This window comes from Poecilia mexicana, unplaced genomic scaffold, assembly GCF_051168715.1.
Source record: "Poecilia mexicana isolate PSO_F unplaced genomic scaffold, ASM5116871v1 scaffold_16, whole genome shotgun sequence".
Classification (NCBI taxonomy): domain Eukaryota; kingdom Metazoa; phylum Chordata; class Actinopteri; order Cyprinodontiformes; family Poeciliidae; genus Poecilia; species Poecilia mexicana.
Window position 1 is genome coordinate 18,231,448 of NW_028263385.1, and position 26,950 is coordinate 18,258,397.

At 39.9% G+C, this 26,950-nt stretch overlaps 2 protein-coding genes across 2 annotated transcripts; both read right to left on the reverse strand.

Moving 5' to 3' along the window:
* Positions 1 to 14: 14 nt before the first annotated feature.
* On the reverse strand, positions 15 to 6,136 carry hacl1 (2-hydroxyacyl-CoA lyase 1). The gene is made up of 17 exons (XM_014994424.2): positions 5,966 to 6,136; positions 5,719 to 5,823; positions 5,584 to 5,624; positions 5,403 to 5,483; positions 4,799 to 4,871; positions 4,648 to 4,725; positions 4,477 to 4,571; positions 4,274 to 4,386; positions 4,012 to 4,147; positions 3,696 to 3,801; positions 3,484 to 3,567; positions 3,301 to 3,402; positions 3,055 to 3,209; positions 2,160 to 2,318; positions 1,964 to 2,071; positions 1,674 to 1,860; positions 15 to 362 (listed from the first exon to the last, which is right to left on the reverse strand). Exons 1-17 carry the CDS (start codon positions 6,014 to 6,016, stop codon positions 330 to 332), a joined length of 1,707 nt encoding a protein of 568 aa, XP_014849910.2. The 5' UTR covers positions 6,017 to 6,136; the 3' UTR covers positions 15 to 329.
* Positions 6,137 to 6,917: 781 nt separating this feature from the next.
* Positions 6,918 to 26,420, reverse strand: ankrd28b (ankyrin repeat domain 28b). Its single transcript, XM_014994428.2, has 28 exons — positions 26,201 to 26,420; positions 21,189 to 21,272; positions 20,645 to 20,723; positions 19,161 to 19,231; positions 18,856 to 19,056; positions 17,824 to 17,911; positions 17,549 to 17,691; positions 17,204 to 17,416; positions 16,497 to 16,575; positions 16,282 to 16,396; positions 15,977 to 16,059; positions 15,803 to 15,866; positions 15,636 to 15,704; positions 15,406 to 15,546; positions 15,147 to 15,258; positions 15,042 to 15,068; positions 14,830 to 14,904; positions 13,509 to 13,710; positions 13,340 to 13,427; positions 13,142 to 13,259; positions 11,773 to 11,992; positions 11,421 to 11,508; positions 11,236 to 11,319; positions 10,960 to 11,105; positions 10,758 to 10,840; positions 10,563 to 10,645; positions 10,383 to 10,474; positions 6,918 to 8,479 (listed from the first exon to the last, which is right to left on the reverse strand). The coding sequence occupies exons 1-28, from the start codon at positions 26,225 to 26,227 to the stop codon at positions 8,196 to 8,198; spliced, it is 3,159 nt and encodes a 1,052-aa protein (XP_014849914.2). The 5' UTR covers positions 26,228 to 26,420; the 3' UTR covers positions 6,918 to 8,195.
* Between the last annotated feature and the right edge of the window lie 530 nt (positions 26,421 to 26,950).

Sequence of the window (26,950 nt, forward strand, 5' to 3'; positions counted from 1 at the left end):
AAAATCAATTGCACTTTTAAGTTCCTCATTTGGTTTTATTGGTTTGTTTGCCCAGTCATGTCACATAATTTTAAGCATTATTTTATTTTATTCAACAGCATCAATATTCATTATCTCAATATTATCATATTATGACTTTCAGAAGAAAATACTAACTATTGTGAAAAAAGTTTCACTGTGTGAACTGTAAAACGTTGTTAGCTCCTAAAACGTAGCAAGAATCACAAAACATTAATTATTTCATAGGAACAATCAATAAAATTAAAACAGTTTCATGTCTTAAAGCTTCCACTGCTCATCAGCTGACGTTCTGGACGAAGGTTCGAGTCTTAAAGGTTGGAGCGCGTGAGCCAAGGAAACTCCTGTAAACACAGACACCATCAAACTCCATTAGGTTATCATGTTAATATAGCATCCATCAAACCAATGGGGTTTATTTTCATTATTCTCAGGCTCGACTTTGTCTTCTATAACCATAAATAGATGCTAAACATCAATTTAACCAACCCACTTCAAGTAAAAAGAAACAGGTTTTCTTCAGGCGCGGAGCTCAGCACCAGACACGGACCTTCACGCAACCTTCAGATTTGCCTGCTGAGGGTTGCGTGGATACATTCAACATAAACAAAGAGGGGCTGTGCTTTCTAATTACAGGATCCCTGAAATAGAAAGGCCAGCTTGGAGTTAGACGAAGGGATTGTGAGGGGGATACAGCAGTTTGGCTATGCACCTGGGGTGCACGGATTAATGCTTCAGGGTGGGACGTTGGTCTACAAAGCGGTGGGAGGATGAGACGAGGGTCGAGCCGTTTGATGTTCCATGCAAATCCTGAACTGCAGCGCTCTTTTATCCTTTAAGGACAGCCAGCTATGCTGCTGTGAGGGTCAAAAAGGTTCTTGTGCTCCCCGTGACTTCCTACAAAATCTAAAAAATATATATTGCTTAGGAATATGTGTAGTCTCGGGAGATGTAGTAAAAGGGGAAGTACATTTGTTGATCATTTTATTTCTTACAATACATTCTGTTGTAAGGAAATGTACATTTTCTTACACTGAGCAAGTTTTTGTCTTAAAAAATTCTAAGTCAGATCATAAGATTTTGCATTCGTTTATATTCCTGTCTGTTGCAGTTACCATACCCAGGCCACAGGGTGGCGTGAATTCACCCTACACCTCCTGTTTTATGGAGGACCAAAACTGACATAATAATAAATAAAATAATAAATATATAAATAAAAGAATAAATATATATTGGACATAAATAAATAAAAGAATGACTGTGAATGTAAAAAAATGCAGCTAGTGTTTGGTGCCTAGTTACAGTGGCTGCTTCAATAATTCATGCTCTCCTTGACTGGACTTTGTCAGTTGATGATGTGGATGACCATTTACTAATTTTATTTTATTTAGGGTTGGCAGAGAAAAGAGGGAAGAAATTAAAAGCTCACATCCTTTTTTAAATGTTTTTTCGTAAAAAGAAACAAGCAAAAAAAAAAAAAAAAGACACCGTTCCTTGCACTTCTTCATCATCCATCAATTCATGTTGGTCAATCAGATAAAATCTCAATGGAATACATTGAAGTTTGTGGGACGAATACAGGCACTATATAAAAACTGAGTCAATTCAGATCAGAACCGTGACCGATCAGTGTAATTACGGAGGCGTTCATGTACCTGCTGCTTTCTGTCAGACGACGGGTCAATGAGCACGTTGAGCAGACTCGGTCTCTCCCAGTCGGTCAGGCAGAGCTGCAAGGCGTCGCGCAGCTCCTCCGCGGTCCTCACCAGAAACCCCCGACCTCCAAACGCTGTCATTACCTCATCGTAGCGGGCCTCGGGCAGAAGGGAGACAGGAGGCGCCCTGAAGGAGAGCACACACATATAGGAAGGTGATTACACATAGAAATACAAATTAGATTGTACAGGTTGCTCTATAGCCACTTTCTCGTTAATGGAAGACTCACACAGAGGTCAGGTCACCCATTTTTGCCATTTCTTTCCACGTGTCGGCGTCTACCCCACTGTAAATGCCGTTATTATTGACCACAATAATGATCACAGGCAGATTATACCTAGTAAAAAGGGGAAAAAAAATAAAATTTATGTCCACTGGTGTTGGAAAAAGTAACATGACTGCATTATGAAAACTGTGTAACAGACCTGCACATGGTTTCGACCTCCATGCCGGAGAAGCCGAAGGCGCTGTCTCCCTCCACACAGACGACTCTTTGGGGTTTGATCCTGGTCGTCTCCACGGCAGCTGCTGCTATGGCGAAGCCGAGGCCGACTCCCATCGTTCCAAAGGTGCCCGCATCCAACCTTCACATCAACACAGATACCCCACACAGGCTCCTGAGATGACTTTATTCATCCAATTTTATTGGCACCCTAATGGAAATATGTGAAATCCTTTGGAATAAGGAATCTGTTTATTACAGTGATGTAATTTCACAAAGAAACGTGGAAAAATCCATCAACTAATTTGGGTAATTTCATTCACCCTATTTTAGGGCAGCCAGTAAGTCTGCCACCTCTTATTTTGCTAAAAAAATATTTATTGTCATATTTTTACCCAATAAAAGATATATTCTAGTTAAAGGTTGCCCCCCCCCACCCCAAGTTGCAGCAGTTTGAGATTATGCCGCTACAAATAAAATATCGATTTTTTTTTTTTTTTTTTTTGAAAATCACATTTAAAAAAAAATCTTAGCGGTGCTAAGAAATGTGACATTTTACTGCAAGCGTCCTTTGATCACATGTCAGGCATAGTTTCATTTTAAAAGATATGGGGTTAGGGCTAATCCTGGGATTGATGTTTGACAATTTAACCAATTTAAGACATAATTGTATTAAGTTGGAAAGAAATGTCAGGTACGGCCATTTCTGGTAGAAGGAAATACTGTTTGAGAATTTAATATAAAAAATAAAAAGAAGAAAAAAAAAGTAAATCATAGATAAATAAAAATATATATTTCAGAGCAGCTATTAGATGTGCACTCATTTCCATCAGTCCACTCTGTGCCACTTGAAGCTTGACGCTGATAAAACGCCTCACCTGTGTCGGGGTAGGTAGTTATTCAGCATGGTGCGTCCGATGTCCATAGTGTTTGCACCCTCGCTAACAATGATGCAATCGCGTGGAAGCAGCTGAGAAATGTGATGAAACACAGTGTAGTAGTTCATGGGCAAAGTTCCCTTAAGAGCCAGAGCCTGTTACGAAAGCAAGAGCTTCAATTAGGAATATCTGCAAAGAGTTTGAAGAGGCAAGAGATTTGTCCGAAATTAGAGCAGTCGGACCCACCTTTGATATTTTTGCATTAGCAGCAACCTTCTTTCTGAGCTCGCTCCACCACTCGGTCTTAGAGGGATATTTCCAGCCATCTCTGCGGACACACGTCAGAATCTGAAGGGAAAAAAAAAAGATACAATTATTTAATCCGTCCACATCTAGAGGAAAGCTAAAATACCGAATCTCATATCCGACCTGAGACACAACAGCACCAACGTCCCCCAGGAGAGCAACACGTGCCTTCACGTTGTTTCCCATCTCCTCGGCGCAGAGGTCAACCTGGAAGAAGCGCTTGGTTTCGTTTTGCTCACAGTGCAGTGACGCCCGCAGCAGCAGATTATCGCGCAAACAGGTTTTTAACATCTGTGCTGGTGTTTAGTGAAATACTGGCTACAACATTTACACACCTGAATGATCTTAACATGAGGATTAAATCTGGGTGGCAGACCAAAATGCAGCATCCAGTTTAGCCTCGCTCCAAGCAGGAGAACGACGTCGGCCTGAAGAAGAGCTCTTTGCGACAGAAAAAAAAAAAAAAGAATAAAAGCAATAAGTTTTGATTAATGTTTGTGGGAGATGCTCTGTAAAGATGTGCAAAAATAAATATCTTTCATTGCAGAATTTAGGCAAAATTTTTTTAGAAAAAATTAAAACAAAAACAAACAAAAAAAACATGTAAATGTTCAGTTCTGGAGCTTGATTAGGTTACAGCGGGTGGCCGACCTGGAGCGGGCAGCGGCCACACAGCTGGGGTGATCGTCGGGCAGGACTCCTTTGCCCATAGGTGTGGGCAGGAACGGGAGCCCACTCTCCTCCACAAACTCCGTCAGCACAGCCTCCGCCCTGCTGTAAGCTGCTCCTGCTCAGAACACACACCTTCACAGCCTCATTCTGTCGCAGCTGATTTGCGTCACAGACAAAAGAAATAAAAAGGTACGCCCCTATAAGTTTGAAAAAAAAAAATAACATATTTTCTTTGCATTACCCTTTCCAATGATGACCAAAGGTGTCTTTGCTGCTTTTAGGACGGAGAGGGCCTCTTCAGCTGCAGCGCTGGGGGCCAAACTCACTGGTGGAGGTGGACAGCAGGACACTTCCCTGCAGAAGAGATCAGTTTATCCTATTCTTTTACACTTTGAGCGGCCGTTTAGATAAAAAAAAAAAAGGATGCATTGAAATCAAACAAACCTGACTTTGTCCCGCTCTACTTTAGCATTGACCATGTCCCCTGCGATGTCAACGTAAACAGCACCCGGGCGCCCGTATATGCTGGTGCGGACTGCCTGTGAGTGAACAAATACGATCTACTTCATTCTTAAGGAATCCTATTTGCATGAAAACAAATAATAACATAGTCACCTTCTCTATGACTGATGGGATAGCTTCCAGACTGCTGGGCCTGGCAGTAAACTTGCTGTAGAGGCGGCACGCCTCCACCTAAAAATGAATGAAACCGGAGTCAGAGCAGAGACTCGGAGTAAAAGAAAACCCCACAAGAAGGTAGAATCACCTGGGGAAACTCCTGAAAGGCTCCTGCTGCTTCCTGGTTTCGATCCGAGGAGCCGCCGATCACGAGCACTGGCCTGAGTAGAGAAAACACTTCCTCTACAGCCCCGCTACGTCAACCTTTTCACATTTTACAATCTCAAACGTCAACGTGATTTTTAGCTGGGATTACATTCAGCCTCTCAGTCAAAATATAGAACCATCTAGTGCTCCAGATCTGTTACGGTGTCTCTACAGACTTTGACCATTTTTCTTAATGAAATGGTATAATCTCTCTAAGGAGCAGCTTTAAAGCCATTTCCAGTTTAATTAATCCACCTCAGTCTCAATTAATTTCAGTTCCCTTATTAAGCTTCATGAGTTTCTTTGCTCAATAATGTTCTCCAACAAACCTTTGAATGGACTTCATTTAATAATTAGGTGACTAATCATGTATGTTTTTGAAACAAAAATGAAAACTATATATCTTCAGAATTATCTACTTACTCTTTGTTGTCCTTCCATTTTCAAATAAAAATAATAATAATTGTAAATGTAATAGTTTTGGGGTGTGAATGAAAGCAACAGAGGTGACAGTGAAAGAGGAAAGTTTCAACATTGTGTAATACCAGCAGTTCATGTTGGCGTTAGCCATCCCACCCAGAGCATGAATGAGTCCAGGTCCAGACACCACCAGGCAGGCTCCTGGTCTGCATTCAGAGGTCAACAGGAACGTAGCAACATGTCAGCAAGAAAGCGACACAACAACAACCCAAACACATTGTTCTGCTCAGCAAACAGAGGTCTCACCTCCCTGTTATGTATCCAACCGCAGATGCAGCATAGCACGCCTATGGGGTGACAGAACAATCTGTGAGATCTAATCATTATACTGTAAGGATTTAGTCACTCTTTTAAAGCGTAGAGGGCGTTCGGGTCATTTACCGCCTGCTCGTTACGCATTCCCACATATTTGATCCCAGCAGCCTGAGCAGCCATGGCCACTTCAATGATAGGAACACCGACTATCCCAAACATGTACTCCACTTTCTGCAGGGAGAAGCAGCATCTAAATGAGATCAGGTCATCAAATGCCTGAAGCTATGAAGTTTGGCAACTCTTGCAGCCCAGAACATGAACTCTGACACAGTTCTGCAGGGGCAAAAAGCTACATCTGAACGCCCGATCTCACCTGAGTTTTCAGAGACTCGGCAATGAGCTGAGCGCCTGTCACTTCGTCCATGACTCCTGAGCGGAAGCTTAAGATATATATATATATACGTGTATTTAGCTGGATATTACTTCTGTGACTCTGCTCTGCTGTGACTTCTCCACAGAGCACTATAGATACGCCCCCTTTTTGTTCCGTTTCCGGGATGAAGACCAATCAGCGGAGAGACGTGTGTCCGTCCTCAGAGCAGCTGGATGAAGATTCCGAATCTCGTTTAGGATTCAGCTCATTTGACTCAGTTCTAACTTAACAGCGGTGTTAAAATTAGATCCAGCACCAGGCAAAGCTTAGTGTCCCCTGGCTGACTTTAAGAGCCAGTGAGCTCTCTTTCATAAAACAATTACAAATTCTCCAGAAATAATTTCTTTAGGCTTTGTTCGGCAGACTATTAATCTTAAACTGAACCACTGTACTAAGAACACCTGTTGAGACTTACATACCCGCTCCATCCTTCATAAAGCTAGGAAAATATTTTAAAGTTATTAGAGGCTGTACTTTTGAAGCATCACATTTCAAGTTCAGTGACAGATCCGTCAATGAATCACACAGATTTTGCAGCTCAAATACTGAATAACCCATTTCCTATTTAAGAAATGCTTCAAAATTAAACATCCACAATTTTCAGTATATATACTTTAGCAACAAGGTGCATTTTGATGCAATTTAGAGTGAAATAATAAAAGAAGGTTAAGCGCATATGTTCTGATGCATGCCTTGTGATAACCTTGTCAAAATAAAATAATCTGCACCACAAATGTATGTTTTAGAACTGAAGAGGAAAAAAGCTTTGAGAGCAAAATTATTATTCAATAAAAATCCTCATTGGTGCATCTTCAATATATATTTTTTTTACTTTTTCTGTTATCACAAACACAATTATAGGAAATGATGAAAATAAAAACAAGACCAAGGCTCCTTATTAAATAACTCATTTATTACTCATAAAATATACATCAATCTCAGTACTGAAAGAACTCATTGGAATTTTGAATTCACAGTCATAATTTCTATATACATGCTAGTTTCATTCCTCTTCAAGAAAAAAAGCAAGGAAAAGAAATAAAAATCCTTCCCATTCTATTGATTCTAGCAAATGTACATATTTCCAGTTAAAATATTTTTGAACAAAACTTGAGTTTTCTGCATTCTGGTATAAGCGAGTGGTTTCTGTTTTTAAGTTAAAGCAAGCGAAACTAATATTAGGTAAAACAAAACAAAAAAAGTCACTCAGAAGAAAATCAAATGCTTTTCAAAATGCTGTCATTGGTTTACAGTGTTTCTCATTGCAAAGCAGAGTCACAGATGCCTCAGTGCCAGATCAGTGGACCTACTCACCGAAAGCACGCTTTCACAGCTGCCTGTACAGACCCCATACTTCCAGTAACTAATGAAGGCACAAAACGAACAAACAAAAAGCAACCCAAAAAAGTGTACAAATAATTTATTGTTTAAATTCTAAATGGTGATAAACAGGTGAATTTACAAAGGAAAAAGGTGGATCGACTGAATACTAACCTGTTGCATGTACCAGATGTCTTAAATTTACTCGGGTTAGTGAATCAGATTCCTAGAGGAAAATGAGTTTAAGACATTAAAATGGGTGTATTAAAATTTTGATCTTGAAAAATAAATGATCCCCCTTGTGTGACTTACAAAACGTAAAAGTCCTTCTGATGGTTATAGTGTGCAGGTTTTAACTAAAACTTCTCTCTTATCCTTCCTAATCAATAAACCACCTGAAGTCTCGTTTGTTTTTTTGTCGCTTACGCAGATAAAACGGAGTTAAAATTCATCCATGTCTTTTGGTCCCTGTTGGTTTAACTCTCTGTAGTGTGCAAGCGCACCTTTTTTTTTCAGCGTCTTATTGCCTTAAAACAGCTGCCGTCTGCCCAACAAGTTCAGTTTTTAACACTGGAGAGGTCAGTGTTGGTAAAGCAGTGGTTACTGAGCTCCGGCGTCGGCTAACGGACGCCGTGTGCTGGAAAAGGTTGGGATGAGCATGGGCCAGCCTGTTGCACCTCGTCCCTCCTTTGTTTTCTGGTGGGAACTCTTAAGGCTTCCTGTTGGGGGCTTGCATCTTTATTAAGCCCTCCCAAGCTCGCGGTGGGTGATTGATTGATTTATTTATTTTTTCATAGTAAGACACAGTGTATGCGTTTGTGCATTTAGCGCCATTCCTCTCCTGTCCGCTTCAGTACGTCTCCGAATCGGAGTCGTTGAGCTCCTCGTCCTTGTAGAAGCCGTCGTGATGGCCGATGTTGTTGAAGCTGCAGTAAGAGCTGTGCTCGGCGCGCAACGCGGGCAGGCTGTCAAAGGTGACGCTCTTGGAGGGGCTGGTGGTGTAGTGGTTAACGGCACTGAAGGGGAGGGTGGGTGCCACGGTGCAGGGGGACACGGGCATCATGGTGGCCAGGATGAGAGCGAGGCAGTCTGCGACGTCTTTGTTGGGGGCGCAAGCCAAGGCAGGCGTGTAACCTGAAAAACAAACAAACAAATAATAAAGATTGCCAACATGTCCTGGGAAATAACAAATGACATAAATACCTGACAAATTCTGGTGCTCAATTTTTTTTAAAATTACAATAAAAGCTTTAAGATACCAGGCTCACTTCTGTGAAACTAACCTTTAAATAATATTTAAACTTTTACTTTTCTATAAACTGAAACAAAATGTCAGACTTTCAGTATCAGGTCTGATAAACCCGACGAGCTCAAGGTTCCCAGGCCAACACCAGATACAGGGTGAACGCGCCGACACATCTGGATGGCAGCTTTCTGTTAAACCACCGTCAGATATGATCTAGCTGAATTATCTGCATTAATTTAGCGCTCTGAATGTAACCTGTGCTGCGAAACACCCAGTGGAAAAAAAATGGGACTTCCCTCATGAAGCAAATGCACCATCTGGATGTTTCTAATTGCCAACAAAAGTATTCTGAAAACAGTATTGTTAAAATCGGACAATGCTGCAGGGCTAGGTTACCTGATTAAAGGATAGCAGTTTCTCTGAAGTGGGATTTTCACAGTAGTTAAAACTCCCATTTCAATCTTAAGAATCTGAGCCTTACAGCCCGTTTCCAAATGTTTACTCCCTTTTGTGCAGCGTGAATGAAAGTGTCTGAATGCCAGGGTCTGCGCAGCACCATACTGTTAGAAAATCTGTCCTGATTCACTGCCTGATCGCCTCTCCTTATGCATTTTAAAACCATCTTGTGTGCCAGTGACTTAGTGTCCCATTCCAGTTCTTTGTGTTTTGATTTTATTTCGTCTTCCATCTTCAAAAATATTAAACCAGTGCATTTACAGCATTCACAGGCTTATCTGGTCTGTGGTCCCTACAAAGTCTACCAACCCAATGTCATATTTAGTCGGTGTCACCTGGCAGCACCGCTTGTGGCAGATGGCTGCAGCTGATGCCGTCTGAGGCGATTTCCTGGTCACAGGAGTCGCTTTGCATGGTTAACAAATGGTTTTACCAGCAGAATGTCTTTTCTCCTCCCAGCTTCTCTACTGAATGAGACTTATTTGTCATTTGAACCTGTAATAATTAAACTAAAAGTAATTTTCTCTATTCACAATTATACAAAACTTAAATAATATCTTAAAGTATCAACCTTAGTCAAAAGTGACACACTGGAACAGCTTAGTCTACCGTTTTAAAGAGAACGGCACATTTTCCACAAGAAAACCTCCCGAGGGGATTTTCACATGTAACAGTTCTCAGAAAAACACAAATCTTTTTAAATGTGTCGTTATCTTTTATGACCTAAATCGAGGCCTTCAAATTTTATTTTATCAAGCTAGTTTGTGTCCATTCTCGAATTATTTAATTAATATACTAAACTGACCACATGTCTGGCTGCAGTCACTCTACATAAACCCCAAACTCTACATACTGATGTAATTACTGAATTAGTCTCTGAAGGCAATGCAAAAACCAGTCCAACTTCCACATAATCAGTCAGGGGTGAATCATTTTGAGGAAAAAAGTCCAAAAGTACAGAAAACAACAGAAAAACAATCCCTCTTTGTCTCTTGATCTCTGTTAAAAGGCAACACATTCACTGAATAAAAAAAAAAAACAGATCCAGTACTACTTATAAAAATGGCATCTGCATGATTTAAGGCAATATTTACCTATGAGCATAGACTGCCAAGTTAATGACTTGGCTCAGTGTCTAATTTCTTAATAAATATGCAGTGGCACATTGCTCTCACCAGAATACAGAATTTCCATTGGGACTTTGTTTCTAAAGCAAGCCATCATTTTTTTTATGAAGCTAGGATTATAGCACAAGTAAAACAACTGGACCACATTTCATAAAAATAACCGGTACACAATTAAAAACAAGGATGTACTACGCTACAATTTAATTACCGTTTTCGTCGACTGCCAGGACGCTGGCTCCCTTCGCAAGCAGCTCCTGCACCACCACAATCAGCCCATTTCTTGCAGCCACATGCAGAGGTCTAAACAAAATAGAAAGATGTCTGTGTCAGAGAGGTATTTGTATTCAAAATCCTGTATGAACAGATAAAGAACTCATATTACGCATACGTCTGTAAGGCGGCGTTTGTAGCATTTATGAGGTTTCTGTCTGCAATCTTCTCCAATATCAACAAGGCACTAGTTTCGTGTCCCTGTTGAGAGTGTGGTACAGATGCCACAAAATGTTTAAATATGTGGAATAAATAATCAAAACCTGAAATATGAGCTGTAATGTAAATATTACCACCAGATGGCAATCCGTACCTTACTGCAGGCCAAATGAAGAGCGGTGTTCTTTTCAGCGTCCTGTAGCGTGAGGTCTGCTTTCGCACTGCTCACCAGCAGCTCTGTGTGAGGACAGGTATGAAACTCAAGAAAAACTAATCTGATGTTTCATAGTTTGTAATTTAAAGCCAGCCTGACTGTTGCGACTCATATCAAGTTAAACGCTCGGAGGCAATCGTACCGACAGCGTTGGTCTGGCCGTTCTCGGCGGCCATCATGAGCGGGGTCTTTCCTGCGGCATCGACGCAGTTGACCTGAGCATTGTGGCTCAGCAGCAGCTGTAGACACTCCACATGATCGGTGAAGGCAGCAGCGTGCAGGGGGGTCCTGAGGACAGTTTGAATACAAAATACGCCATCGTCAATTTAAAATATCGACATTAGATTCACTTAAAAAAAAAAAAAAAAAGGTGCCTTTTACAAACTCTCAAGCCTGAAATCTTTATAATCAGGTGTACCTGCTTTTGCCATCTTTGGCGCTGACAATGGCGGGGCCCAAGGTGTCTATCAACATCTCAGCAGCAGCTTCGTTGTCACGGATTCTAGAGAGCAGGAGCAGGAAAAGAAAGGCTGGATGTTTAGTCTATTAAAAGCCGGGCTCTCTGACACACTGAGTGAAACCTAAGCAAGCTCAGACTCTTACACAGCACAGTGGAGGGGACTGAAAGTGTTGCCTTCGGCCTTGTGGAAAATCTCCAGTTCGAGCAAAACCTCCACACACGTGTCGTGACCTGTGGGAAAGACCACTTCGATTAAAAACCACTTTAGAAACACAAACATTTCTCATTTGGGTGCACAAAGACACTGAATGGAAACAAAAACTAAATAAAAAAAGCATTTCTTAAGTGCTCCATTATGCTCATCTGCTACATCAGCAGCATGCTTGCATTTAAGTGCACACATGCTACGACATCAGGTATATACATATACATTTGAGAATATCAATATTCATTGATTGCTTGGTTTAAAAGGTCTTTCAACCTCCTTGTCTGTACCATTGTAGCAGGCCCAGTGCAGTGGGGTGTAGCCTTGGCTGTCTGTTAAGGCAGGCAGTGTTTCCACTGATTGGGCAGCATGCAAAAGGCCTCCGAGTACCCCAATGTGTCCGCAAGCTGCTGCCAGGTGGATCGGCGTGCGCCCTTTACAGTCTCGCACCAGGACGTTGGCGCTGTGCTGAAGCAGAGCCTCCACACATTCTTCGTGACCGGTCACAGACTGATGACAGAGGACATTTTTTTTATTGATGATTTGTTTGGAAGGATATCCTGCTGCAAGCAAATCTCTAAGCACAACTAAGTAAATGGCACATAGATGTGCTTAAGTAATGTTTCAGCTCAGTTTTCATAGTTATGATAGTAATAATAAAATCTCCAATATCTGAAGGGTCCCATGTTTTAAAGTAGTGTTTAAAGAGACAAAAAGATCAAAATGACATCAGAATATTTAGTTTGACATGTTGCTAATCATCATGCCTTGGTCTTTATTCTATTGTTTGTATCACAGATATTCCAGATGTAGCTTGGCATCTGCGACTATTTGTAGTCAAATTATACATTTATTTTCTAGCAATTATTTTATTTAAAAAACTGCTTACAAAACCCTGATCAACAAAGATGTTTGTATTACCCCATGCTCAATTTAAGGCCTTTGAAAAAAAACTGCATAATTCCCCGCAAAGTAGACATGATTTAATTGAAAACAACAGCAGCACTCAGGTTAAGTGCACTCCTGCTACATAAAAGCTACTTGGTTAAAAGAAAAGGAGGAACATTGTACTGATGCATTTGTACAAGAGCATAGAACGACACAATCTTTTATGAAGAACAGATCTCCATCTCTCTGTTTTGGCAGACTGTCAACATGTTTAAACTTCTGATAATGTAATGTTATACCACGCAGACCTAACAAAAGGTTTATACATAAATAAAATGATTAAAATATGAGTATAGATGTTAAAAGCATAAGAATGTCTGGCTTTTAAAAACATAACTGGAAAACTTACAGGTAGAAGCAATGACAAAATCAAAACCATAATGAAATCCTAAAACCCAAAGTAAAAACAAACAAAAATAATAATAAATCTGGATAAAGTAACCAATAAGAAGTTAAATATTCACATATATTTTCCTTTATCGTCATAATTCTTCATGTTTACTTCAATCTTTTTTTTTTGTGGCACTCACTTTTGGACAAATTGGGAGCTTTGGCCCAAAAATGTTAAACACTTTGGAAAAAAGGTCAATTTTTACACAAAACAAAGTGCAATTGTATATGTGACACTTTCTAAATGTGTTTGTATCAGCAATTTTAAACTCTGAATATTTAAGGTAAATATTGAGTAGAAACATTATGAGCTCTCCTTACTCCTCTATGCAAGGCCGTCCTGCCCCACTTGTCTTTGGCTTCTACGCTGGCTCCCTTGTTAAGAAGGGAATACACACAGTCCGTGTGTCCACTGAGGACTGACAGCATCAGCGGGGTCCTTGAATGCATTAGACAAAAATGTCAGCACTTGTTTTTAAACACAAACTTATAAACAGAGAAAGACATTTATTTACTTACTGTCCATTTCCATCTTGAATGTCTACCATACTTTGAAGATCAGCATGTCCAATCAGCAAGCGCAAACATTCTGAATGACCATTAGTAGCTGCACAAAAGAAAGACGAGCATTACTTGTGACATTGTGTTTGAGAGTATAACAAGGTTTCTCTCCTCAGACGAGACATACCCGCAGCATGTATGGGGGTCCGCTTCAAAACAAAGTCTTTGACCAAAACGGAGGCTCCCTGGTTGATTAGAATGTCCACACATTCCACGTGGCCTTTGAAGGCAGCTAGGTCTAAGGGCGTGCGTCCCTGGCCGTTTCTGACATCCAAATCCAGCAGAGATTGAACCAGAACCTCCATAGCTTGATGGTGACCATGGTATGCCTGGAAAAACAAAAAAAAAAAAGTCATGTTGATACTGAAATCAAGTCCAAACTATAGGAGTTTTATTAACAAATAGAAAAAAGTGTCTCTTTGCCAGTCTAATTTCCCTTTGGGGTATTAAAGTATTACTGAACTAAAATATCCAAACATCTGAACAAAAATGAAGCTTAGTGTAAAGCTTCTAGTGATGATTTACACAAGTGGTGTAACTGAATACATGAAGTAGAATACAGGTTCTGTAAAACACAAAACTAAAGTAACTCATGCTAGACTTCTTTTAATTTGGTTTGAACCAAAAAAAACAAAAAAACAAAGAAGAGCAAGGAGGCCTTAAGAGATCTTTTAACAGATTGGTGTCTTATCTTTTAAACGCCTGTGTTGTGTTTATTAGGAGTTTATTCAACTCAACGGGCATTGGAAACGAATGTGAATCATGACCCCTTTGGCTTTCCACAGTTTGATTTCTCTCCATCACGAGGAACCCGACATCTTTTCACGCTGCTGGCTGAAAATAAGCAGGGGCTTTTAAGCTTTTTCTCATCATTGTTCTTGGTTTGCTGTGGAGTGTCTCTATTTTTTAAGCTTTCCAAGGAATCCATCAAACTCTCCAATAATGTTGTAGAAAAACCTAACTTTTTTTCCCACTAGGAACTAAAACCATCAGTTTGTACATGTCATTATCACCCATTGTTTAATGAATGTGGTGTGGAGCGCTTTAGACACAATATGAGCACATGAAGATCTCGTAATAGGTAACGGATACTTGCCAAAACTATTTGTATTATATATACACATTTCCTCACACGTTCAACACCATGACAAAACCCCACACCACTGACATTGCTTCTCTGCTTTCAGTAAACCCCTATAGTTGCATCACTATCACAAGCTAAAACAAAACACCACATGATCAACCCACTCCCATCCAGAAAACACACACAAAAACAGAACCAAAATGGAAATAAACATCAGGTTACTATTATAAAGTACAGTTATTTATCAGATAGATACACTTCCAGACAGATTAGTTTGCTGCTGGTCACTCTGTGTTGTGGTTTTTAACAGAATTTGCAAAGTGAAATGAAGCAGCGACTCCACTAAGAATTAAAGTCTACTCACAGCAAGGTGCAGGGGGCTGATGGGAGCTCTGACATCAGTATCGTTCAGGATGTCTGTCCCTGAGGTTTCCATTAGCTGCACACATTACAAGTCAGAACTTACAACGTTAATCTGCAATTCTTGAAGAACACACTAAATATGCAACTCTGGTCTATTTTTAATGAATGAAAAGTACAAACGTTGACAGTGGAAAAAGCTGCAACACTACTCACCACATCTAAGGGTGTTTCGCTCGCAATCTGTAAAAGGATTAATGAGAAAATAAGTTAAACTGCATTGAAAACAACCCAAAATTTGAAATAGTACAGATCCCTCACCAGCTCCAGACAAAGACGGTGTCCATACGCGGAGGCGTAGTGCACAGCGTTGAAGCCCTGTCTGTCCCGGATCCCTGGATTTGCATCATTCCTTAGTAAATATTCCAGGCACCTGGAAATGCAGCCAAACAGTCCAGAGAACCACATTGTAGCATATATCTTTGGACACTAGTCATGTAGATTAGCCCTCTTTTTTTTTTTTGCAATCATATGTAAACATTTGCAACTAGAAACACGGAAATTTCCAAGGATTACTGACTTTCCGTCTGTGTCGGACGCAGCGGCGTAGTGGAGAGGAGTGCAGCCCCGCTCGTCCAGATCGTTGACGCCGGCTCCAGAGCCCACCAGAGCAAACAAACACTGGTAGTTACAATTGGCAGCAGCGTAATGGAGAGGAGTCCTGGAAGAAAAACAAACACACACTCACAGACCTTAGATACATATTTAAATGTGATGCTAGAGCCAAATGCATCTTTAAATGCCACTAACCTCCCAAAGTTATCTTTTCTGCTAAAGTCAGCCCCGGTGTTAAGAAGAAGATTGAGACATTCCAGGTTTCTAGAAAAGCACAGATATTTATAGCATCACCAAAATGTGATTACGTCACAATTATGTTAGTTTCATAATATATATCTATAAAGGTCTCCTATACACACCCTCCAGCAGCTGCAGCATGTAAACATGTCCTTCCAAAGTCGTCCGGAGTATCAATATCAAAGCCTGTGTTGAGTAAAAGAGTTGTGAAAAACGCTCCGCAATTTTAATCTATAAAAGTATAAAATTAAATCCATTTTTAGTTTGCCTATCATACAGAATTAATATAAAATAACCTGAAGACAGGAGCTTTCGGCAGCAGTCTGAGAAGCCACTGAGAGCAGCCAAATGCAGTGGAAACATGCCGTGAATTCCTCGTCTGAAAAACAAAACAAGTCACATAAATTTCATCAAAGTAATTTATCCTTTTAGGCACAGAGCTGCAAACTGACTCCTACATTAGGGAAATGACAACCTGTTAAAGATGCCCATCTTCATTTGCAATTAAGTACTGTGGCAATATGAGCTCTGAAATTCTTTGCAAAAGCAGCTTTTAACAAGTTGGAACACTTGCAGAAAAACAGCAGAGAGGTTTGCTTACTTTGCTGTGTCGGCTTTGTTAGTGATGAGTGTGTTAATGAGGAGCTCATGTCCGTATCGAGCTGCGATGTGTAGTGGCGTATTTCCGTTTTTATCTTCAGAGTCAATCTCAGCACCTTCAGGAATACGAGAAAAAAAAAAAACAGGAGCAAGCAGTTAGTTGCAAAACTCTGAAGGGCAACAAGGAGCTACGAAGTGGATTGTGTTTGTGCTCACCGTTTTCAATGATTGCTTGAGATCTGGAAAACCTCCCATGGATCGCCGTCATGTGGAGCGGAGTCTTCCCATCTTTACTCTAAAATAAAATATAAACACACTGAAATCATCTACCAACAAGTTTTTTTTAATTCAAGCCAACATGTCGTGGATGAACGTTTCACAGGTTATGTTATCGTCTATCATTTCTGGATTCCAAATGCTACGGGCCTCCTCTACAGTGTAATTCAATCTGTCTAAAAATCAAATCGAGATTCGTTTCCGCAAATTATCAATTTCAAAACTTCCACATTTTTCCAGACTTGGGCTCAACGATAAAGACAATATTTTATAAAGCAAAACGATTTGCATTATAAAGAAATGCAAATGATGTCACATTCCCACAAGCCCTTTTTGTGCAAGAAATCACTACAACAGTGGAGGCGCCATCACAGGACTTTCAACATCTGTAATAGTAAATTACCTTATGAGTAGGAGGCAACTAATGACATTTAAAGTTAACATTTTCACCTAAGTCATGACCACAGTAAATTCTTAGCGCATCATAACCCAAAAAAAGAGGCAGATTATCAATATGTACTTTTTTAAAACAAAGAAAACACCAATGAATAACCAGCAACACCCACTTTTATCCAAAGATATTCCAAGTATTGAGAATCAGTGAACAAAAGCACAACAAGCCCTGCCTGACATAAAGTTCCTCCTACCTTTATATTGACGTCGGCACCGTTGCAGACCAGCAGCTCCAGGCAGAGCGCCCCGTGGCGAGAGGCGGCGGTGAAATGAAGAGGTGCAAAACCCTTCTCATTCAACTGGTTGACGTTAGCTCCACAGTCGATGAGCTCGTTCACCACCACATCTTGGCCGTTGTAGCAGGCCACGTGCAAGGGTGTGTTTCCATATGCATTAGGTTCATTGATCTAAACAGGAAGATAAGCAGATGTTTACATGAGGATTGCTACTGCTGCTATAGGGAAATCTATAGAGCCATTAAGCAAGAATCTGAAGCACGTCTACAGTGTGCTGATGAGAGGTTTGTGTGCAGGACTTACATCCACCCCTAAATCCAGAAGGTATTTCACAACGCTAATCATTCCACTAGAGGCTGCAGTATGTAGGGGGGTGTAGGATTTCTTATCTTTGCAAGCAACCTCAGCTCCATGACAAGCTAGTAACTTCACCACCTCTATGTGCCCTGAAGACAAAACAAAAGGGGTTCATTATGCCCACGCACTACCAAGATCAATTCCCAAAAAGCTTTAGAAACTCTAGCAACAGGAATTCCTTTTCCAAAACAAAAAAACGATTGAAATGTTCAGTTCTTTACCCATGTAGGCTGCCCAGTGGATCGCACGACGATCCTTCTTGTCAAAAGCATTAATGTTTGCGCCTCTGGAGAGTAGGAGCCTCACCATCTAAAAGCAACAGAAAAAAAAAATCCTCCAGATTACCATCACAGAAAGTTGAAAAATTATGGACTGTTCCTTTAAGAGCATGATTATTTAGATAAGAGTTCAACTGATTATCAACACCACATGCGGCTAATATCTGATGTAGATCAATCCCGAAATAACTGATGTTTTTCCTAATCTTTCTCACCAATATGCTGGAAGAGAAAGATGGCAGTAGTTATAAAAAGATACAACCTTCATGGTTGCACCTTTAGGCCGTCAATTTTAATGCATCAGCAACAAAGCAGCAGATTATGTCACAATGTTACTCAAGTTCTAAGTGCCTTTAATAAACTTGAATTTACTTCCTGGAAGAAAGATTAAAATTCTCTAAAAAAAAAAAAAAAAAAACAGCTGTTACACAATTCATTTCTAAAAAAAGAAAAAAAAAGAAGAAGAAAATGATTACTGATAAGTAGCACATAAGTACACTATATATATTATAAGCAGCTTGAAGTCATGATCACAGCAGAAGAACTAATAATGGTGCATATTTCCATAACTGAGTATGAAGCAGGTCAAAGTGAAATTGAGCTGTGTCAAAACTATGGCAAAACTTTCTGCTGTTTGCAGCTCTGACAGAAAATGAGCAGATCCATAAGAACATGTTGATCATTTTATGGTCAAAAATGCAGCTCTTGTTCTATGTTTCAACAGTACAAAGTCTATTGTGTTTGCACAATTACGAGGCACTCAGAAAGGCTTCCTGTGAGCTAAAGAAGGAGACCAGGAAGTTGTATTAACAGACAAGCACACACAAACATGACAGCAAGCCTGGTCTGACAAGTTCAAGTAAACTCCAGTTTCTGCTGCACATTTCTAGGGGAGGAGAAGAACAGTAAGCCATGAAACATCAAGGCCATGTGCAGCTCTGTTGGAATCCTCTTTGGGGGGGGGGTTAACATTACCTCCAAGTGACCGCTGAAGGCCGCATGGTGCAGAGCAGTTCGGCCTGCTCGGTCAGATACATTCACATTACTGAGGAGGGGGACGAGGGCTTCGGCACAGCGAACCGCCTTGTTGGCTGCGGCGATGTGAAGCGGCGTCTGCCAGTTCTTGTCTCTGGCGTTCACGTCTGCAGAGTGTTTCAGCAAAATCTGGACCGCCTCCTGCAGGAAAGACTCGTGTTACTGTTGATATTCTGCTAAACTCTGGTATGAAAAGCAGACTGGAAGACAAAGCATGACACAGGACCAGAGGAATATTTGCCTACCTCACAGCAGGAGGCCACAGCCCTGTGCAGAGGAGTCAGCCACTTGCTATCTTTGGCATTTACTCTTGCACCTGCAAAGGAGGACGACAGAGTGGGAGAGCCTATTTGAAGCTAAAAGCAGGAACAAAACATTTACTCATTTGGAGTTTTGTGTTCCACATAAAAAAAAAAAACAGAACAGAGTTGAAATTTCTTTCTGATTTGCTAGTGTGGTAAAGGGCTAATCCCCATTAGAATGGCAAGTGAACGTTGTGAATATATTTACTTTGCATATAAATGCGCAGGATGACCACGAAAAGCAAATAAGCTTCACATTGCTGATTCATCTGTAAGCCAAACCCTCAGCATTGTATTTGTGCTGCTTTTACTCCACCTGCTGCATCATCAACAAATGACCTAAAGGTGGTGGACAGGTGCTTCCTTCCAGAGTGATCAAAGATGTGTGCAAAGCAGGAAAAAGTGAAAGGTTTCTGTGTGCAGCACCGTCCCAGGAAAAAAAAGTCTCACGCAGCATAAATCTATTTGTTGACAAAGTTATGGTGCTTTTCCTGACATTTTGAACGAAAGCAAGAGGTTATGAACCGACGGTAACCAAAAACAGCCCTGCCAGTTCTTCCAAAACACTACAGGAATGGGGGCCAGTGAAGAGATCCTGCTCTTCCCTGAAGTCATAATGGAAGAAGATTGACCTTCAAGAAAAAAAAAAAAAAGGGTGAAAAAACCTCAAGTAGTAGTATCTCAAAGAAACTGTCATCAACGGCTTTTAGCTATGATGTTATTTTATTAATATTCAATGCAATGTTTTAAAAAAAAAAGGCTATTCTAGTCCTCAAAATTATTTTGATAAGTTTTTAGTGTTATGTGTATTTGGAAGGTTTTAGTAAATAAATTTAACATCCTTATTTTTGCCCACATTTTATTGTGGTGCAATTTCAAAACTGTGCAGGAACTCTACATTGCTCATCTTTACATCTTATGTAAAAGCGAAGCTGTTAAAAAACTGGAAACATTTTAGAACATAAAAATGTGAAAACGGAGTACTTTGTCAATTTTGAGAAAATACAGTTGATGTGGACAGGCTATGCGATTAACTGTGTTGGTGCGGCACGCTGGGTAACATTAGAGCGGATGCTCCACACATGAAGGCTAAGAGTCGTGGACCCAGACATCCAGGGTTTGAAACCAGCTCAGGGCTTTGCTGGATCTCTTTCTGTCCAGTTTTTGTCCAAATACTGTGGATAACGTCCACTGGCACAAGAAAAAAAATAAAATAAAATCTTCTTACGTGTGACCATTTTTAATGCAAACATCATATGACCACAGACCTATTCAGCAGAGTTTTATATTTTAAAAACATTTACACATCATAAGATGAAAAAAATGTTCAGCGTTATCATACTGTTGAACTGAACCAAAGTACATCAGGTAAAGAAGAAACTGCTTTGAGGTCAAATGGATCCCTTCAATCTGATTAGGGAACCTACCTGAAAGAATCAGTAGCTCTATGATTTCTGCATCTCCGAGATAGGCAGCAGCGTGCAGCGGAGTTCGCTTCTCGTTATCCTGTAATAAGTAAACAGAGAACGATTCCTGTGGTTAATCAGAAACAAAACAGCTTCAGTTGCTTTGTTCCCCCCTCCGGTTACACTCCGGTTTCCTCTGCTCTGGCAGTGAAAGCCAAAAAAGTTTTATAAAAGACAAATACACGTTGAAAAAAAAAAAAAATCCTTGTTTTATCATTCCACTCCAGTCAAACACAAACACCAGCCAGACTCGAGCTCAAACACCCCCACCAGAACAATAGTGGTGAGGTGTGCAATAAACTAAGCAGAGCCAGATTATGCATTGAGGACTGTAAAGTCAGACCATGTGCTGGTTTGTTTACAACTGACAGAAAGTGCTGCATAAGGCCTTCCAAGGACAGCTACACACTGGAGATACTTAATTCCCTTATTTTTTTAAGATGCATTTTAAACTACGGGACAATATGAGGAAACAGATGCAGATATAGATGGCTGCTGGAGTTACCTGCACATTCACATCCTCTTTTTTGAATATGAGAGAGCGTACGTCATCTGGGTCCACATTGAAAATGGCTTTCAGCAAAGGAGGCTGTGAAAAAAACAGTTAAAGATGCATTAAAGCACTTATTTTAAATGTATTTAACATGTAGCGCTATATTAAATTGAACATTAGAACAACCTAAACGTAAAGTAAGCCAAATGAGCTGCAAGTAAGAACCTTCTAGGTATTATTTGCCATGCAAATAGTTAAAGGTGGGGGAAAAAAATAAATAAATAAAGACGGTGCTGAAACCTTCAAGCTACAGGAGAAGTCAGGGTCTTTAACATTAAGAACCACGATCTGACCTGTGAGCTCATCTGCTCACAGGTCAGATCTTCTCATTTTACACAGAAATGTAGAAGAGTGAGAGCACCTTGTAACTGAGCTGTAAATAAAGTGATCACGCTTTTACACGTCATAGTACGTTCTCAGAAATCCTTTCTGCTTTTACGAAGAAGGCAATTCCTAAAATTGTCACCGTCTGTGAGCAAAACAAAGTAGATCCCACAGAGATGAATATCAGTCTTTTAAGTGAATGCTCTGTCTGTAGAATCCAAATTAGACATAGCTGCCCCTCTTCACTTTTCCTCCAGATAAGCTTCACCAAAAGAAAAAAAAAAAGCATGTGGCTGATTTGATACACATCCAAACAGAATCACAAGCAGCAAAAATCTGACAGTTACAAAAAAAAAAAAGAAAAGAAGAAGAATTTAACTTCTTTGTAAAGTCAAACTCTTATGCATCAAGTGAAAACCCGGCTTGGCTTCTTAAAAATAGTAAAGTAAGCCCCGCCCTCCACAGCAGGTCACACAGGCAAAGAAACGTAGGTTTTACACAACTAATTAGGCTGGCTGTATAGGGATAAACGCATAATATAATAAACAAGATAATTGCATCAAGCATGTCTATAGGAATTCATAACCACATGTACAAAAAAAAACTTAGACATCTCCATTGTCAGATGGGACTTTAAAACAAGCCAACTAACTCACTGACTATCAGCTTCCTGAAAGAAGGCCAACACATTTTTCTACGCTTAGACAGAAGGAAGATTCCAACATTCAAACACTTGTGGGATGGAAACTAAACGAGTGCCACCCATCAGTCCTGTTAAAGCAACAATATTAAAACTACAATAAGGAAACTCAGAGCAATGTGTCTGCTAAAAAAAATAAAACAAAAAGAGAACACAGGTTCTACCGGACTCAATGACAAACTGCTAACATCAACTATTCATACTTCTACAAAGAGCATTCTTGTGAATAGCAAACACTTGAGAACCAATAACAAATTTAGTGGGCGTATATGTATATTCTTAAGTCCATTTATCAAAATAAAAATTAAGAATGGTCATAGATGGCAATAATGTAACTTAATGAATATGTTATAATAATTTACTAGCAGCTTGCATAACTGTTGCTTTATGTTGTAAATGATCATGTTTTGATTTCTTATCTTTAACTTTAATTTTGTATCTTGAATCTCTGTGTGGGCAGAGCAATAGTGAGAAATTGTGGCTAGTTTGTACTCAGAGTTATCAGATTGACTTGAATCTAGCACTAATTCTACTTTCAGATCATTGTAAATGTTAAATAAGGTTTAATATTTAAGAGTAGAAGGAAAAAAACTGATCAGATGTGCATCTGAACAGTCTACTTCTGCCCGTAAAGCTGCATCCATCAGCCAATTCATTCATCCATACATTCAGAACAATGCAGCATGTACAATTACATTAATTCACTTAGACATATTCCCTCGTTTAACTCACCAGGCAACCCAGCAAGTCAATTATGTAAAGTGCAGCCATGCAGTTTGGAAGAGGTCATGCAGAAAACACGTCTTCTAGTATGTATGGCAGAGCTTGAGCAACTAACTACAAGTTGCGAGTAAAAAGGGCATTAGGCAACCCTGAACGAAGATCATTTCTGTACTACTTCCACTTATGTCCCAGTGACTCACAAACACAAATACAGGTTCACAAAGCCGTTTGTTAGAGATACAAACATACTGTCCCTCTTTAAAGTATTCACATCCCTGGAACTTTACCACATGTTCTCACACTATGACCACAAACTACCACATTTATGGCCATTGTGCATAATAGGACATAATTTCCTATTTTTATTAAAAATCTGAAGAGAAAGTGTTATGCATTTGTATGCACAGAAGCTTCTAAGGCCATAGGTTTAATGGGAATAAAAATAATAAATTAGCAGCAGTTACAGCTGCAGATCTTATGGCGTACGTCTCCAGCAGCTTTACACATCTAGATAACTGAAATGTTTGCCCATTCTTCTTTGCCTCAAGCACATTACCGTGTCTATGAATGTCAGTTTTAAGTTGTGCGACAAATAGTTTGATTAAGGTCTGGACTTTGATTTGTTGATCTAAAGTTATTCCACAGCAGTTCTCGCTGTTTGCTTACGGTGTGTTTTCCTGCTGGAAGCCAGACCTCTGTTGTGGTCTCAAGTGTTTTGCAGCCACCGACAGGTTTTCTAGGATTCCCAGTATTCGACCCCAGCCATCTTCCAATCAACAATGCTATACTCCCTTGTTCTGACTGAAGAAAACAATCAATGCAGCTGCCACCACCATTGTTCTCCATTGGGATGATGTTGTTAGTGCTAGTTAAATCACAACATTTAGCATGTAGGTCAGGAAGTTCAATTCAGATGTTCTTGTATACGGCTTCTGGAAAACTGCGTAAAGGGATTTCTTATAGCTTTCTTTCAACAATGGCTTTCGTCTTGCTGATCTTCCATAAACTACCGATTTGTGATTTGAGAAGAACACAGCGAATAGTCGTCTTCTTACCAATCTCTCCAGTCCCTCCAGATGTACCGAGGTTCCTCTTAGCATTCTGTGTCCATTTTTGGATGATAGCTTTAGCAGCTATCCCCATACGATGTCCAGGGCTTGGGGAATTGCTTTATAACTTCATGTTTAAAACTTCTTTACAGCTTAATGCATGACTTCAAATTACATACAGATGGCTTCAATTTAGTAATGAAGCGAGTTCTGTAGGTAACTGATGACACTGTTTTTTTTTATTTTGAGAAGTCAGGGTAAAAGCAGAGCCGAGTACTTATGAAGCCACATTTTTTAGGTATTTGCAAAGATTTAGCAAATTATGTATAATTTTCCTTTCATTGCATTACTATGCTCTACTTTCTATTAAACAAGCACAGAGGCCGACTGTGGCTCAACAGGAAGAGCTGCTTGCTCACAGTATGAAAGTTGTGGTTTCCATTCCTCTGCTGTGCATGCATGGCGAGGCAGCCCTAAATTTACACAAAATTTTCCAAAGATCTACATATGGGTGTAGATCTTTTGAATGGTCAGTACAATTAAAACGGCTATAAAAAATGTTGTCCATTTGAAGTTTGTGGTTGTAACGTGAAAAAATGTGGATAAGTTCAAGAGGAATTAACCCTTTTGTAAGGGACTGTGCCAGTTTTAGGAATCACTTCAGAAGTTTACAAGGGATTGCAGGTGAGAATGTCTTTCGCTTGTCAAAGAGAAAACATCTAATCGGTACAAAATGAAAGGCATGCCTTTTCAGATTAGTTTCTTTTTTAAAACAATCTGGTCAAACAACAATAGCAGGACACTTTGCATAAGTTTTGCGCAGCTACTTTTTTTTTTTAAGAAAAAAAAAAAGCAAGCCATGCAATTCTCTAACAATGAGCATCATCAATGTCTGTCTAGAAGAAATGGTGAATAGCTGCCGAGCTTTTCCACCTGTTGCCGTATTTAATTGTAAATCCTCCTCACACAAAAGGAAAGATCTGCATTCAGCTATTTATGGTTCTCCAGTCCCGGACGAGTGTTGAGGGAAATGTTCTACGCTCCTCTCTAGCTGCTCGCCTGTGTGCACCTCCTCTCCTCACGTAGAAGCCAGGCCACTTAATACCATCACCATGGAGACAGCTCACTGGCAACTCCACTGGCTAACAGGAGCCCCAGCCACACAATCATTCAAGCACGCAGACAATAAAGGACACGTGCACATACATATGTGACAAGAATAGCATCCGTGTGCAAAAACAAATCCTTCAACTGCAACACAGAGAGCTATTCTCACTTTCAGAAGTAGGTGTCAAGTGTTAAACATAGCAGAAAGGGACCTATATCTGGTTCCACTAAAATGCCAGACATCTCATTAAAATTATAAGCATTAAGCACATGGATACACCTGCATTAGAGACATTCATGTAGTAGAAGTCAATAAATGGCTCTGAAAACATTCATACATATGCACACTAGACCTGTTAACAAAAGTAAGTGGTGAATACAACTTAACTTTTTATAAAATACACACAAAATGACTAAACTGACACGTAGTTGGTCATAGCTCTCATTGTCTTTCAATAAAGTTATTGTTCCATTCAAAGAGAATTACAACTTACACACCTTGCAGTCGAAAAGTTATTTAATGGTTTTTTTATGTTGAGTTTTTACTCCACACAATTTTGTGCAGCTCATCTTACCAAAGTGTAAATAATGTCACAGACATTCAGTTGCAGCAGTCAAACAGAGCCCTTGACATCACACTTCATTACAGGGATTTAACCACTGATACCAACAGCATGTTCACTTTAGGTGACTACTTAAGGTCACTTTGGTTGATGTTTTATCCCAGTATTCTACCTAATCACTTTGGATACGATGAGCCATCATTTTATGTCGGCTCTGACTAATTGCTGGGTATAAACACTGTATCATTAGCTGGTTTTAACTTCGTAACAGCTAATCTCTCATTTATGCTAACAACAGGTTTTACATTTAATACGTCAGGGTGAGCCATAACTCACTCTTTTTCACACAGTTCTCCTCAATTTTGTTTCTTGCTTAAGTAAATGCATTTAAAATGCTTCCGTTTCGGAGACTAGCCACGAATTACATTCCGTTGGCAAATGCAGAAATTGGGAGAAGCTAAGCTAACATGAACCATTTTTGACACAAAGCTCACTTACCTGGTCTCGAATTTTGAGAACCACCATATTTCTGTTATTTTAACTGTTCTCGTGTAGACTCATAAAGAAATGTTGGTCTCGTCTCCCTCGTTGTTCTGACAGAGGCCTAACTGGACTCTAGCTTAGCTCCTGCGTTAGCGTCCTGTGCTGATGGCATGAAAGCAGAGAGGCAGCGGAAACTCCATAACATTGCCGCCACCGTATTTCACCCCCTCAAAAAGACAGCGTACAATTGGCTAACTGACCTCAACGTATTAGTAAGAGTCTTCGTGGTTGGTTGTTGCTAACACTAGCGTTTGACAGACGCAACATTTTATTTGCGTTTCTAGGAACTCTCTCACGGGTGTTCTGTAAGAAAACATTTTAAATCATTTAAAACAGAGTGAAATCTATTTTGTTTAATAGTTTTATGTAACAAGAGCCAATTTTAGCTTCATGTAAAATGCTTTTTTGGGCAGTGAAGTCGTATTTCTTATTACTCACATAACCGTGAGTCATCCTTCAGCTTCTATGAAACATAAATACTAGAAAATTATATTCTTTTAAGATTTATGGACGACTGGAATAGTTTATCTCTTAAATAATAATAATGAAACATGTCAAGCTAAACAAGACGACAGATAAGTTGTGTATACATTACATATTGAATATGCAGGGAAAGTTGAGTGTTTTGCAAATAAGCACTAAGTTGGGTGTATATGCGCTTTCCCAATTGAGGAAATCTCGCCCTCTAGTGGCCTACTCTTCAAC